Below are 16,186 nucleotides of genomic sequence, written 5' to 3' on the forward strand. Positions count from 1 at the left end.
GAACTCATGAGGAAGTGGCTTTACCTTCTTAGTGCTGTGCTTTAACCCATGTGCCACTAGGGAGGGCCCCTTAGCAGGGACTTTTAATGAAAAGTCTTGGGAACTTTCATGTTCTTGGGAAACTAGTTCGAAATTTTATTTCCTATAACACATCACTTTAGAAATTATTTCCCAAGGAAGCTATTATTTCTGACAAAAAGGCAGGTATCATTCTTGATAGTTTCCTAAAACACGGTGTATTAGTTTTCTTTGGGTACTAAAAAAATAACCCCCACTAAAATACACACTTGAATATGGATTTGCCTTTAGTGCCTGCAATATTTTTCCAAAACCACAGAGATGGACATGCAGAATTCCTTATTCTGTTTTATAGCATTCCATGTAGCGTTGCTCTTGAATAAGGAGCTTATTTTCTATAAAAATCAGGTAAAGCCATGAGTGGAGATCCTTCTGTGGGCATTGGATTATACTATGGGTTACAGAAGAGGGAATTATAAATACCAGATAAATCACATGACTATATCCAAAAATAGTTAGGAAGCTTTTTTTTACATAAATATACATTTATATGTATATTATAATTTTTCCTCCCTTTTCTCGTCTGTCTATAAGCAGTATCTTAAGATTTGCTAATTAAAATTAATCATATTTGTAAATTATTTCCCTTAATCATAAATCAACACAGTGTTAAGCTACAGATGTCAATGGGGAGAGTTTGACTGAGCAAGAGGAGCTGAGAACTTTGCCAAAAGATGAAGAAATAAGCGCCATACTTTTTGAGGACAAGGTTGCTGGTTTTTGGCAGAGTGCTGAGATCACTTCGATCATCTCCACTTAACTTTCTGGGAATATAGTTGCAAGAATTTGCTTTCTTGTAGTGTTGCAGGTTGGGGTTTTCTGCACAGGGTTTAGCACAAGAGCTGAGGGCAGCTGTGACACAGCAGCCAGGTTTTGTTTTCCGCTGGCCGGAGCCGGCACCAGGCAGGTGGTGACTCACCTGTGCTGCCCTTGGTCTGCCCCTCAGCTTAGTGCTGACCACAGCCTGACCCCACCAGGTCTCCTCTCCTCTGTCTGGGCCAGGTCTACATGTAGCTGGATGCAGGTGAAATCCCCTTCTGCAGGAACCTAACCCATATTTGAGGAAGTGAGAGACAAGTTGCTGTCTGACTCAAAAACAGCTCAGTTTGTCCACATCCAAATTTCTTTTAAAATGGTTAAAGCAGGGCTCTCTCTGGTGGCGCAACGGGTTAAAGCACCGCACTAGGAAGCCCTCAGAAGCCACTGCAGCACAAGTTTGATCCCAGCCAGGGAGCTAATCCACATGGCTGGAAGACCTCTTGTGACCCACCTGCTGCTCCCCTCAGCAGTGTATTTCAGTAGTTCTGCCTGTTCTGTTCCTCACTGTCTCAAGTGAATCCTCTCACCTACTGCACCTCTGGCCTATACAGCAGCTCTGTAAGCAGAAATAAACCTTTTAAAACAATGTAAAAGCATCTGATTTATAGCAACTTCAAATTCTGTAGCCATGCAAACACAACAGCTTTGCATAGATTCCTCTTCCTGTTCCAGAGATGGCATATGGTCAAATCCTAGTAGTTAATCTTTTATTCTACATCACTCATACTGGCTCTCTTCTCTGACTATATCTTACTCAATACAAAGTCTAAGAGCTATGGAAATGCTGATGATGGTCCAGGTAACTGGAACCAGCTTGTGGTGTGAGCATCTTTAGTGCAGCTGCCATTTGAAATCAGTATGGGGCAAGGTTTTCAACGTTATCATCTATAGGCATATTCTGTATTGCTGACTGTAAGTGAAAAAGTCTAGACTGAGAATATATTAGGAGAAAGTTACTCTGGACACTTGTTTGCAAATAAAAGAAGGACATTTCACTAAGAAGTTACCCCCAGTCCAGGCCACAAAAAAAGTAATGACAGTCTCTGTTGTCTCCTGCCTCGGTGTGCAGGGGTGATTTCAGCTAGGTTCCTGGCAGGGTTCTCCGTCTCTTGAGGTCTGGGTTTTTGTTCAGCTTTTACTATCACCCCAAACACAGTAGGGTCCAGAAGAGCACAGGAATACCTGGCTGAGTCATCCAGTTGTAAGGGTTTAATTGTGACAGAGATGGATTTTCCTGCTATCTGGAAGTTTATAGAATAGTGAACTTGTTCTGCATTGATGGCAGAGGAATCCTAATAAATAAGGAAAGTGATCTTGCCATCAGGAAGCCGCTTGTACCAATAAAGGCTTGTCTTATACTGACACCTCAGAGTGACAGCTGACCCCTCTCTTGTGAATACACTTGCCTGATCTTGAGTAACTTTCTGGGCCACACTGGAGCCTGAGGGAAAAACTAGAAAACACAGCTGACTCAGTAACTAATATTATAGTTAGATGAATTTTGTGTCCAAAGATAAAACACATTGAAATCATCACCTGCCTGCTCTCCCCAGTCCTCCTTCCCTCATCCTTGCCAAACACCATGTACCCAGTGCTGTCTTCCCTCCTCCCCACCCCTACCTGGCCCCAGACCTCCCAGAATTTGCTTTCTAGTACTAAGTTGGGTTAGGGCTGGCCACAAAGTGTCTTGTGCAAGACCTGGAAGACAGCTGTGACCCAGCAGCGAGGTTTTGTCTTCTGCAGGCTGGAACCTGCGCCAGGCAGGTGGCAGCTCACAGCTGCGGCCCCTGCTCATCTCACTGCCGATCACAGCCCCGCCCCCACCAGGTCTCCTCTGTCAGGTTCTCTCTGTCTTGGGCCATTCTGCATGTAGCAGGAGGCAAGTGATCCCAGCTGCCCCTAATGGTGTCCCACCTCAGGAGATTGAGAGGATGAGAGCAGATAACTGTGCTTGACTTTCTGGGTTCCAACTGTCCTCATGAGTTCTAGTATATATTTACAGGTAAATTTGTCTAGGCTTTTGATGCTATCCAATCTTTCATCAGTGTTACTCTGATTCATAGTGAATTTGGATCCAAGACAATACATGCACTGCATTTTAGTTTAGATGCTTCACCAGTTCCTTCCATTGCGTGAGGTCTAGCATTTGGGTTTCATCTCTTATTCTACATCACTCATGGTGTCCTCTGATTATATCTTAAATGACTCAAAGCAAGAGAACAGGGCTCAGGAAATTATTTTCATGATGATTCCAGATGACCAGATCCAGTTTGTAATGTGAACATCTCCAAGTGCAGATGAAACTTGAAAAGATTATGGGTCAAGTTTTTCAACATAAGGCAACCATGACCATGACATGTTATGAATAACTTATTTTACATCCAAATTCATGGCTGAAGATATGCTAAAGGAAAGTTACTCTGGACACCTATTTCCACATGACATAGATGGAGGTTTTACATAGAATTCAAAGCCCTGATACAGACCACACAAGAAGCAAGCACCATCGCTGCCACCACCTGTCTGGGATGTGCAATATGATGTCAGTTTGGTTCCAGGGCAGGGCTCTTCCTCTCTTGAGCTCAGTGTTTTTGCTCTGCTTTTTCTATTATTTCAAACACAGTGGTTTCCCGGAGAGCACAGAGATACACTGCTGAATCTTCCAGTTGTAAGGGTGAAATAGTGAGGGAGATGGATTTGTTTGTTCTCTGAAAGTTGGTAAAATAGCGACCCTTTTCTGCATTGTCGTCAGAAGAATCCTGACGAACAAGGAAAGTCATTTTTCCATCAGGAAACTGTACGTACCAGTAAAGATAGTAGTAAGTCCAACGTGCTTCATACTGACAAAAGAAAGTGACTCTTGACTCCTCTCGTGCTGATATATCTGGCTGGACTTGAGTCACATTCTGGGCCGCACTGGATCCTGTGAGGAAAATCAGAAGTCAATGTTGATGTGATGAACTAAGTATGATAAGACTGAACTAATTCTTAATTGTTAATGATTAACCACATTGATATCATCACCTGCCTGCTCTCCCCAATCCTCATCGCCCCCATCCATGCCAAGCACCCTGTGCCCAGTGCTTTTCTTCCACCCTCCCCACCCCTGCCTGGCCCCGGGCCTACCAGAGCAGGTGAAGGCCACCAGTGCCCACAGCAGGCTGGAGGGCGCCATGGGGCATGTGTGCCTGACACGGTGGCTGGTTGCTCGGTGTCTGAGAGCCTGAACGGGTGCTTAGTAGTTCCTGGGCGGGGGGGGGGGGTGCTGTTCCCCACACAGGAAATGGGGTTTCTCATGTGCATTGCCCACCTGGTAATGTACAGATGAGAGATGAGTCTGATTTACTCCAATCTTCGACTTTTCTGTTTTTCTTTTCCTGGTAATTGAGCGAGGGGAGGTGAAAAGTAGCATGAAAATATCAATTCATATTACATATGACATATTACATACTAGGTGTGAACCGGTGAACTGAAGGAGAAATTAAGATCGATTCAATTGACAATATTGAAAATTATGGGAATGGAAGGCATCATGGCTTTCCCCCTCTTTGTATGTACTTAATAGTTATTCATTTACCTTGCAATTATTTTCTCCATCCAGAGTCAAATTAATTTTTTTTTAATCATGGAGTGTGACTTTCTCAGTAAAGGCTATGCTATTAATACTTGAAACAATCAGTACTTTTCTTCCTTACTTGGTGCTAAATCTCTTAGGTCTCACAATAAAAAATGCTGCTTTGAATTAAAAATCAAATGATAAAAGGCCAGTCTTCCTACTTTCCAAGTTATTTGTTTATAAAGTTATAAAAGGAATAACACATTGTATGTTGAAATCTGATACTGAGTTTTACTTATTAGACTCTGACAAGAGTCTGAAATCCGTGGTGTTGCTTACACAAGCAGATTGCATTTATATCGTCAATAATAGTTGTTCTCTTATGCTGACCATGTAATCTAACATGGGTAGGATTCTATTTTAACACTGTATATTGCACCCTGAAGAAAGCTACTGTAGAGATATATAGATAGATAGATAGATAGATAAATATAGATATATACTGTAGATATATATTATCTATATATGAAATTTAAAAGTGTGTGTGCTGTATAATTTTAAAGTTCTCCTGAGTCACTGTGTTATACATTATGTCCCCAGAATTTATAACTGGAAGTTTTTACCTTTTGATTACCCTCACCCTTTTTACCTATATTCAAAGACCCCCTGCCCACCTCTAGCAAACACATTTCTTTTCTCTCTGTCCATGAATATGATTCCATATAGGTGAGAACATACAGTGTTTGTCTTCCTTGTCTTACTTGTTTTATTGAACTCAATGCCTTCAAGGTCCAATCATGTTATCACAAATGGCAGGATTTCCTTTTATGGCTGAATAATATAATTGTTTGTGTGTGTCAGGGTGTGCTGTGTATGAGTGTATATCCTATCTCACTTGTCACTTGTCCATTAATAGACACTTAGGCTATTTCCATATCTCTAACGCAGGGTAAATAAAGCTTCAGTGACATGGAGTTGCAAAAGTCTTTTTGAATATAATAGTTTTGTTTGAAATAATACTTTTGTTTCCTTCAGGTATATACCTAGAGTATAATTGATGAATCACATGGCAGTTTTATATTTAATTTTGAGGCTGAGAATTACACATTGTTTCCATAGTAGCTGTGCTAATATACCCCCAACACCAAGCACAATGGTTGTCATTTCTGCATATCCTCACCAACAAGTGTAACTGCTGAGTTTTTGAGAATAGCATTCCAACAGGTCTAATCTTTGTGCTTCATCTCTAACTCTACACTATTCAAAATGGTTTGCCTGTCTAGTTATACCTTAGCTGACACAAAGCCCAAGAGATCAGGACTCAGGGAATGGTTTTCATGATGATTTCAGATGACCAGACCCAGTTTGTGATGTGAACATCTCCAAGTGCAGATGACACTTGAAATGCTTATGGCCCAAGTCTTTTCAACATTGGGCAACTATGACGTGTTCTATATGATTGATGCATGTCAAAATTCATGCCTGAGGATATATTAGAAGAAAGTTGCTCTAACACCTGTTTCCAAATTATGTAGGAAGTTTTTCTCAGAATTCAATCCCCTGGTGCAGACCAAGGAAGAAGAAGCCACAGTCACTGTCATCACCTGTCTGGGATGTGCAGATGTGACTTTCGCTTGGCTCCTGGGCTCTCACTTTCATTGAGCTCAGGGTTTTTGTTCAGCTTTTACTATTGCCTCAAACACTGTGCCTTCCCAGAGAGCACAGAGATACGTTGCTGAATCATCTAGTTGTAAGGGCGAAATGGTGAGGGAGATGGATTTGTCTGCTTTCTGGAAGATGATAAAATAGCGACCCTTTACTGCATTGTCTTCAGAAGAAGACTGATGAATAATGTAACTCATCTTTCCATCAGGAAGCTGCTTGTACCAATACAAGTAGTAGTTATTCCAACTTGTTTCATAGCGACACTTCAGGGTGACTGCTGACCCTTCTTGTCTGGTTGTAGTTGGTTGATCTTGAATAACTTTCTGGGCTACACTGGATCCTATAGAGAAAATCAGAAAACTGAGCTGACACAGAGAATAAAACATTATAAAATTAGACCATTTGTACAAAGATAAAGCACATTGAAATCATCACCTGCCTGCTCTCCCCAGTTTCCCACCCTCATCCATGCCAACCACCCTGTGCCCGGTGCTGTCCCTCCACCCTCCCCACCCCCGCCTGGCCCCAGACCTACCAGAGCAGGTGAAGGCCACCAGTGCCCACAGCAGGCTGGAGGGCGCCATGGGCGTGTGTGCCTGACACGGTGGCAGTTGTGCCTATAGCGGGGAGACCGGTGTCTCTGGGAGGATGGAGGGGTGCTTATGTAGTTCCTGGGGGGGGGTGCTGTTCTCCACACAGGAAATGGGGTTTCTCATGTTGCATTGCCAGCATGGTTATGCAAAAGATAAGAGTCTGGCTTATACCAAACTTTGACTTTTCTACTTGTCTTTCCCAGTAATGAGTTAGACAATAGGTGAAAGGGGGTATTAAAAAAGCAGTAAGTATTACAGGTTTGAGCTGAAGGAAAAATGAAGACTAAATTAGTTAACAATATTGATAATTTTCAGTGGCCTAATATTGAAAATGTAATGCAATATGGATATGGCCCTATTAATATCTTCTTAGTGGTCATTCATTTACCTTGCAACCATTTTCTCCGTCAGAATCTAATGTAGTTTTTTAAAAAATGCACACACCTGTGGCTTTCCCAACCAAGGCTATCTTACTCAGAACAATTAGTGTAGCTCTTTCTTCTTCTTTACTGGTTTCTAAGGCTCTGCTTAACTTTTACAATAAATGAGACTGCTTCAAATTCAAAAATCAGATGATCGAAGATTTGTCCTTCTGTCTTTCAAAAGCCATTTAGTTGTTTATGGGTTCATGAAATTGTAACAGGATTTACACATTACTGTTTGTAATCTGACACTGAGTTTTAATTACTATTCTCTGAGAAGCATAAAAGTCTGTATACTCAGTACTACTGAATATACAAGTAGATTACATTTATGTCCTTGACAATAGCTATTCTCTTATGCTGACCTTGCAGTCTAATATGAACATCATTCTAGTTTAATGCGTATATTTCACCCTGAAGAAAACCACTGAGATCAAAGACATACCCTATTCCAAATTTCTTACATATACATGATTTTTAAATTCTCCTAAGGTACTATAATATACATACACCACCAGGATTTGTAACTGGAAGCTTTTACCTTTTGACTACCCTCATCTTTTTTCAGCTATGTTCACACCCCTCATCTCTAGCAAAGCAAATTTGTTCTTTGTGTCTATGAGCTTAATGATCTTCTTAATTTTTGGTCTGCATATATGTGAGAGCCTACAGCAATTATCTTTCATTTCTATTTACTTATCGAATGCCTGCTAGGTCCATTCATGTTGTTACAAATGGCTGCATTTCCTTTCCATGGCTGAATAATATTCTGTTTGTCTGTGAGGGGAAGAGGGAGTGTGTCCCATCTTGTTTACCCACTCGACCATTCATCTACACTTAGGCTGTTTCCATGTCTGAAACACGATAAATAAAGCTTCAATGGCAGGGGTGCAGAATTCTTTTGGAGATAACAATTTGGTTTCTTCTGTTATATACCTACAACGTAATTGTTTTATCAATGGCAGTTTTATATTAATTTTATTGAGATACCACCATATTGTCTTCATAATCACTGCAGTATTATATTCCCAACACTAAGCACAATGATTTCCATTTCTGCATACCCTCACCAATAACTGTCATTTCTGAGTTTTTGATAGTAGAGTTCCTTTGGATAAAGATGATAGTCCATTGTAGTTTGATGTGCATTACCCTGATGATGGTTAGTGATGTTGAGTACTTTTTCTTGTATCTTTTAGCCTTTGTCTATTTTCTCTAGAAAAGTGTCTGTTCTACTCATTGTCCTTTTTTAATTGATTTATAATTTTGTCTACTAAGTCACTTATATGTTTTAAATATTATCTTCTTACTAGATAAATGATTCCAATTATGTTTGTCATTTCATTTTGTTGATGGCTTCCTTTGTTGTACAGAATTTTAAAATTTGACTTAGTCCACTGTTTAATTTTGATTTTGTTGCCTTCCTTTTAGTGTTATCCAAAAATATTACTGCCAGACCAGCATTAAAAGAACTAACCCACTATGTTTTCTTTATGAGTTTTATAAATTCAGTCTTAACTATAAGTTCTTAATCCATTCCAACTTGATCTTTGTGTATTAAGTAAAATAAAAATCTAGTTCATTTCCTTTGTATGTGGAAGTTCATCATTTTTTTAAAGAGACTAGATCCCCATTGTATATTCTTATGACATAAATTAATTGACCTTGTATATGTGGATTTATTTCTTAAATCTCTATTCCAGTGACCTGTCTTTTTTTATGAAAATATATTGTTTTGATTCTTATAGGTTTGTAATATAGTTTAATATCAGAAAGTGGGATGCCTAAAACTTGCTCTTTATTCACAAATGCTTTGACTGTGAAGTAATATTTTTATATATCCAAATTTTAGAATAGTTTCTTCTGTCTGTGAAAAAAATGCCTTTGAAATTTTGATAGGGATTTAATTGGATCTGTAGATTATATTGATGAATATTTTAACAATATTAATCTTTCTAATCCATGAGTACAGAATAACTTCTTTGTTTTTAATCTGTGTCTTATGAATACAGAAGAACTTTTGTGTTTTTATTCTGTGTCTTCAAGTCCCTCATCAAATGTCACAGTTTTCAGGTGTGTTACCTCCTTAGTTTCATATACTTCTAGGTATTTCATTCTTTTGATGCAGTTGTAAATAGGAGTGTTTTCTTAATATTTCTTTCTATTTTCTTTCATTAATATATCTGGGAGTGCAACTCATTTTTGTATATCATTTTAGTATGGTGCCAACTTTACTGAATTTGCTTACTAGTTGGTTCTAATACATAGTGACATCTTGTGGTCATATTGCTAAACAACTGACTTCATTTTTTTTTTCTTTGACATGTGTGCATGTGTATGTACACATATTGAAAAGTGCATTTTATGAACTAGAGGAGGAAATCTCTGATTTTTTTATGTCATTTCATTGAACATCCTTCAACTTAAAAAAACAATAAAATTTTTCAAATGAAAATTGTATTGGCACTTATGTGACCTGTGATGTATGTACCTATGAAAGTTAGGGGTACTAAGGGTTCCAGTCTACATTTACTGGCTGAGCTAAAAAAAAAAAAAAAAAAAAAACACCTGGTTGTTATGAACCATTTTTAAAATGTTTAAAAATAATCATTACATGAATTGTGGAAAAGTGAAGAAATTTTCTAGCAGGCACTTTTATACCCCCAAATTGAGAATAAAAAAATATTTAATTTTTCTATGTTTTCTGCAGATATCTCTCCCTCATCTCTTTCTCTGTTCTCCTCTATACCTCCCAATATAGACAGAGGTGAAAGAGCAAATCTTGTTCCTTTTGTTCTAAAGTAGAAGCCACATTGAAAAGATTCCATTAATGTCTTTTAAAATTTTAGCTCATGGGAATATATCACAAAACAACATGCTTGTATTTTGATATTGTTCATAAATAGTTCCAGTATGTAAAAATGAAATATTTTACTTTTTTGTGTCCACATTTTATTTTTAGACTCATCTAAAACAAAAACTAAAGAAATACTTTTTTGCTTGTAATAGCCATATTATTTTTCCACCATATAAGTATTCTGCTATTTAACCATTTCATTATTGGTTGCTTTTACTTATATTTAAACCATGATGTATCATATCGATATCTTTATAAATACCTCCTTGTTCAAAAGTTTGAATTTTTTATGTTGATATCAGTAATTTGAATATGCTATACACACACACTGTCAGTTTAGTTTTAATTTTTCTTCTAAGTAGTTGAATGAATTATTCTCTATATAGTTGCTTTCCTGCAACTGAAAAACTGTAATAGTCCTCATCCCCAATTTTCTTATTAACAGATAATGGTATTAAATTTAAATTTTGTTGATTTGGTAGAAATGAAATATTTTTCTTTTCATTTAATCTCCTGTGATTGCTTTAGAAGTTAATGTTACTAATGTTGATAAATCATCCTGTTTCTGTTTTGAATTCCCTTCTATATACTTATTCTATTTCCTTGGGATGTCCTTCATATTTATTTCTAAGAGTTCTTTATCTTACATTAATATCTTATTTTTTCTTAGTTGTATGGGAAACAAATCCATCTTTCTATATACATTATTTTTAATTTGGTTGTAGAGAAAACATGCAGATAAAGAATTGTTCTTCTGTTACTCTATCACTACTACTGTACAGGAGATTTTCATTCCAATTGTCATATTCATCCAAGTTGTTGCAAATATCAAGTCTATTCCTTTTCATGACTAAGTAGTAGTGTGTTGCATGGATGTTCTAGGGTATATATTTGTGGGGGGCCTTGACCAGCAAGGCAAGGGGGTAGAGCCCCAGGGACAGCTCGAGGAAGAAGACCAAAGAACGGAGACACGTGCGAGTGTGATTTATTCTTACAACAGTCTGTACCTGAGGGCGGCACAGAAGGTACTGGCGGGGGGTGGTTTGGTGGTCTAATGTCTTAAAGGCCAATGGGTTTGAGGGGAGGGATCCATCGTCATCTCTTTGTCTCTTGGCGCCAAAACTTGCTGAGCGGGAAGGAAAAGAGAGTGAGGGAAGGGATTCGGGTGTGCTGCATTCTCAACCGGGATGTTTACCCTAAGTTCCAATCAAGTGTTGTTTTGTGCATAGGAGGCAAGGTCCTGGTCTCGGTCCCCGACATATATTTATCCAATAAAGAAACATTGGTGAGCCCTCCCTGGTGGCACAGCGTGTTAAAGCACAAAACTGAGAAACTAAAGCCACTTCCGCATGAGTTCGATTCCCGCCCCCGGAGGTGACCACATGGCGCGGCAGACCTCTCCTGACCCGACAGCTGCTCCCCTCAGCAGTGTACTTCCTCGATCTGCCTGTTCTGCTCCCCACTCTGTCTCTGGTGAAGCCTCTCGCTGCCCCTGAGCTTCTGGCCTGTACTCCAGTTCTGTATGCACAAATAAATAAATCTTAAAAAAAAAGAAAAGAAAAGAAAAGAAAAGAAACATTGGAGTTGTCCAGTGAGCAATGTAGATATAGCTGCCATGAACACTTATACACAGGTTTTTGTGTGAACATGACTTTCTCATTTTTGTAGCATAAGTAACCAGGAGCTGATTGCTAGGTTGTATGGGAAGTGAATATTTAACTTTTTGTGATCTGACAAACTGTTTTACAAAGTGACTATACCAGTCACCCCCCAGCAATGTAGGAATGTTCCATCCACTAGCATCCAGACTAAGAGATGTGGAGGTGTCCGCAGGGTGGCTTTAGTTTGCTTTTCTCAAATGGCTAATGCTGTAGCACACTGTTCTTCTGCTTGTTAATTAATATGCTTTTTTATCTACCACATACCTTTCCTGATGAAGCCTCAATGGAAGTCTTTGTTTATTTTTAATTAGACTATTTGTTCTCTTCCTGTGTAATTTAGGCATTCTTTATACTTTGCATTCAATCCTTTCATAGAAATATATTTGTAGATGTTTCTTCTCAACCTGTGGTTGGTCATTTTCATTCTCTTGCAATATTTTCCACAAACCTAATTAGCATGCTTACTTTTGATAAAATGTGTATTTATTTTTATTAATTTTGCTTTGTGGTCAGGTGGAAAATTTCTTTGTTGAAGCCTAGATAATGAAAATTCATCTTTTGTTTTTTCATTTAAGAGTTTAAGTTTCACATGTTACAATTAGATTTATTATCCATTTTAAGATTTTCCTCAATTTTTGGTGACATTTAATTCAACGAATATTCATTGTTCTAACACCACTTGTGGGTAAGATTCTCTCTTTTCTATTGAATTGCTTTTGCACCTTTGTAAAAAAAAAAAAAACAGCTGTCATATCTTATTACTAGGGAAATGCAAATCAAAACCACAATAAGATTTCACTTCATTATAATGAGAAAGGATGATATAAAAAAAGAAATCACAAACAACAAATGGCAATGATAGGAAGAAAATGGAACCTCTTGGGCTGTTGCGGTAATGTAGAGTGGTCTTGCAACTGTGGAAAATTGTATGGAGATTTTTCAAAATATTAAAAATAGACTTACCTTACGACCCAGCAATTCTACTCCTATGTATATACCCAGAGAATACAAAATCACAAATTCGAAGGCATATATGTACTCCTATGCTCACAGCATCGCTATTTATAATAGGAAAGTCATGGGAGCTACCTCAATGCCCTTCAACATAGGAGTAGATTAAGAACATGTGGTGGCCATCCCTGGTGGTGCAGCGGGTTGAAACACAGCACTAAGAAGCTAAAGCCACTTCAGCATGAGTTCGATCCCCACCCCGGAGGTGACCCACATGGTGCAGCAGATCTCTCCTGACCCGCCTGCTGCTCCCTCAGCCGTGCACTTCATCAGTCAGCCTGTTCTGCTCCCCTCTCTGTCTCCGGTGAATCCTCTCACTGCCCCTGCACCTCTGGTCTGTACCCCAGTTCTGTATGCATAAATAAACAAGTCTTTAAAAAAAAAAAAAAAAGAACATGTGGCATATACAAAATGGAATACTACTCGGCTGTTTAAAAGATGAACTCTGCCATTTGCAACAACATGGATGGAATTTGTAGGGATTACCTGAAAGTCAGTTAGTCAGAAGGAGAAAAATCAATACTGAATGATTACATTTTTATATGGAATATATACAAAACAAATAACCACAAAAGAACTACTAAACTAACCCATAAAAATCTGACTGCAGAACTGTGGCTACTAGAGGGAAGGGAGGTGGAAGTGGTCTGCAGTTGTGGAAATTAGTGAACACTGTTTCCATGAAAATTACAGGGTGACTTGCAAAATTCCTTTCCCACCTTGATAGCATCCATGGAGCATAGCTCCTGAATAAGGAGCTTGTTGAAAATAATGTGAAGGGTAGCAGGGAGTGGAGGTGCTTACTATCAACAAAGGATTATGGAATAGGTGATGGATGAGGGAGTTATACTTATCAGCTAAAATCACGTGGCCACATACAGAAATAGTTACAAAATTCTTTTTTATATTGAATTAATATAGTTGTTTGTATGTTAAGCATTTTTACACCTCTTTCCCATTTGGATGCAGAAGCAGGAGATGTGCTTTAATCACATTCGTTCCTCACATATTTGAACACATTGGTAAAATACAGAATGTGAATAGGAGAAACTGACTCAGCAAGAAGAGCTAAGTTCTTGCTCAAATATGAGTAAATGAACTTCACCTTTTTTGAGGACAGGAAGAGCTTGGCTTTGGCAGGACACCGTGGTAACTTCATATTGTCTGAATATGACTTTCTGAAAATACATTTCCCAGAATTTGCTTTCTTGTACTGTTTCAGGTTGGGGTTGTCTGCACAGGGATTAGTGCCAGAGCTGAGGGCAGCTGTGACGCAGCAGCCAGGTTTTGTCTTCTGCAAGCCCCCAGGTCTCCTCTCTCAGCTTCTCTCTCCTTGGGCTAGGTCTGCGTGTAGCAGGGTGCAAGGGATACCCACTTCTTCTGAAGAAAACTTCCCCATGAGATCGAGGTGGTGAGAACCGACAGTTGTAGCTTGACTTAGGTTCTGATTTGTCCTACGAGGACAAATATGTTCGTTTATCATTGCTGCATTCCATCCCACATTCCTTCCCTAATGTTACTCTAACTGATTTATAGATTCCGGTTGTATAGCCAATGCCAACACAACAGCTTTGTATATATTCCTCTATTTTTTAGAGCAACTACATGAGATCTAACCTTGTAATTAATCTCTTATTTTATATCACTCATGGTGTTTCTGCTTCTCTAATTATATCTTAACTAACACAAGACCTGAGAAGTAAGGACTCAGAAAAATTATTTTCATGGAGATTCCAAATAATTGGACCTAGCCTGTGAAGTGAAAACATATAGGAGTAGCTGTTACTTGAAATTACTATGGAGCAATTTTTTTCATAGGTAAATATGTACATGCTCTATATGATTGACTTTAAGACTCTGGACACTTGTTTCCTAACAACATAAAAGGAAATTTTACTCAGAAGTGTGCCCACCCATTCCCGGGTCCAGACCACAGTAGAAACAGCCACAGTCACCACCACCGTCTGTCTTGGACATGCAGGTGTGACTTCAGCTTGGCTCCTGAGCAGGATTATCACTTTATTCAGCTTTGGAGTTTTTGTTCAGCTTTTCTTATCATTTCATACACAGTGCCTCACTGAGAGCACAGAGATATTTTCCTGAATCTTCCAGGTTTAAGGATGCAATGGTGAGGGAGATGGATTTGCCTGCTTTCTGGAAGTTTATAGAATAGTGATCCCGTGTTGCATTTTTGGAAGAAGAAAGCTGATAAACAATGAAATCCATCTTTCCATCGGGAAGCTGCTTGTACCACAAAATAACATATAAGCTCTGTCTTGTTTCATAGCGACACTTCAGGGTGACTCCTTCTCCCTCTTGCTTGGCTATAACTGGCTGGTCTTGAATAACTTTCTGGGCCACACTGGATCCTGTGGGGGAATCAGAAAACAGACCTGATGCAGTTCATTTTTGAGTAAGTTAATTCTTAATTGTTAATAATTAACCACATTGAAACCATCATCTGCCTGCTCTCCCCAGTCCTCCTTCCCTCCTCATCATATCAAGCATCCTGTGCCCCCTGCTGTCCTTCCACCCTCCCCACCCCCGCCTGGCCCCAGACCTACCAGAGCAGGCCAAGGCCACCAGTGCCCACAGCAGGCTGGAGGGCGGCATGGGGCGTGTGTGCCTGACACGATGGCAGCTGTGCCTCCAGCTGGGACTCCGTGTCTCTGAGAGCCAGGAAGGGCGTTTATGTAGTTTCTGGGGGTGATGCTGCTCTCCACACAGGAAATAGCTTCTTTTGCTGCTTTGACAGCATGGTTATGAAAAGACAAGAGAAGAATCTGGCTTATCTGAACCTTTTTATTATCTATTCCTGGTAATTTAGTGAGGCAGTACATGAGAAGGGGCATGAAAACACCAACTAGCATGACAGGTTTTCACTTGACATACATCGATCATTTGACATACATTGATCATTTGACATACATTGATCATTTGACATACATTGATCATTTTCAGTGTAGTAACTTGGGAAGCCCATTTAAAATAGAATATAGTATAGATCTCTCTTCCTTGTATCCACTGTGGTCATTTACTAACTTGCATTTACTTGACTCCACCTGAATCTCATGGATTATTTTTTTTTACATATTCACAGATCTGTGGATTCTCAGTGAAGTCTACCCTAGGCAGACAGGAGTTGAAACAGACATCTTGCATAAAGTTACATGATCATGTGCTGGATAGCAGTAAGTCTTCTGCTTGATTTCATTACTTCAGTGTGTGAATCAATATAAAAGGACTAAAAGGCAAACAGACAACTGGAAAAAAAAATACAGACAGGGTTTCTGAAACTATGACTATTCTCAGGTACAGGTCCCAATAACTCGTGGCTGGGTGGTACACAGATGGGTGGCGAACCATCCATGCCATCTCTGAAAGCAAAGGCAGATGATTCCTGCTTTGCTGTGGGCACCTGGGGACAGCATGAAGGCAGCATCCGTATCCCTCCCCCACTTTGCCCCTTGACGATGGCCCCGCCCGGTTCCCTAATAGCACATCTGGGAGTCCTGCAGCTCAGA

General features: G+C 39.3%; 3 gene segments (V, D, J or C); all 3 read right to left on the reverse strand.

Moving 5' to 3' along the window:
- The window catches only part of LOC101626833, a 5,462-nt gene extending 1,390 nt beyond the window's left edge, over nucleotides 1–4,072 (reverse strand). Inside the window, 2 exon segments of the V gene segment in view lie at nucleotides 3,629–3,820; nucleotides 4,024–4,072. Coding sequence covers nucleotides 3,629–3,820; nucleotides 4,024–4,072 — 241 coding nt within the window.
- Nucleotides 4,073–6,117: 2,045 nt separating this feature from the next.
- LOC101627073 lies at nucleotides 6,118–6,702 on the reverse strand. The segment is given in 2 exon segments: nucleotides 6,118–6,458; nucleotides 6,654–6,702. Coding segments are annotated over 2 exon segments (390 nt in total).
- Nucleotides 6,703–14,717: 8,015 nt separating this feature from the next.
- Nucleotides 14,718–15,275, reverse strand: LOC101627286. The segment is given in 2 exon segments: nucleotides 14,718–15,031; nucleotides 15,227–15,275. Coding segments are annotated over 2 exon segments (363 nt in total).
- Nucleotides 15,276–16,186: the final 911 nt, after the last annotated feature.

The sequence above is a fragment of the Condylura cristata genome, unplaced genomic scaffold (genome assembly GCF_000260355.1).
Source record: "Condylura cristata isolate star-nosed mole 26May11 unplaced genomic scaffold, ConCri1.0 scaffold00045, whole genome shotgun sequence".
In the NCBI taxonomy this organism is placed as follows: Eukaryota; Metazoa; Chordata; class Mammalia; order Eulipotyphla; family Talpidae; genus Condylura; species Condylura cristata.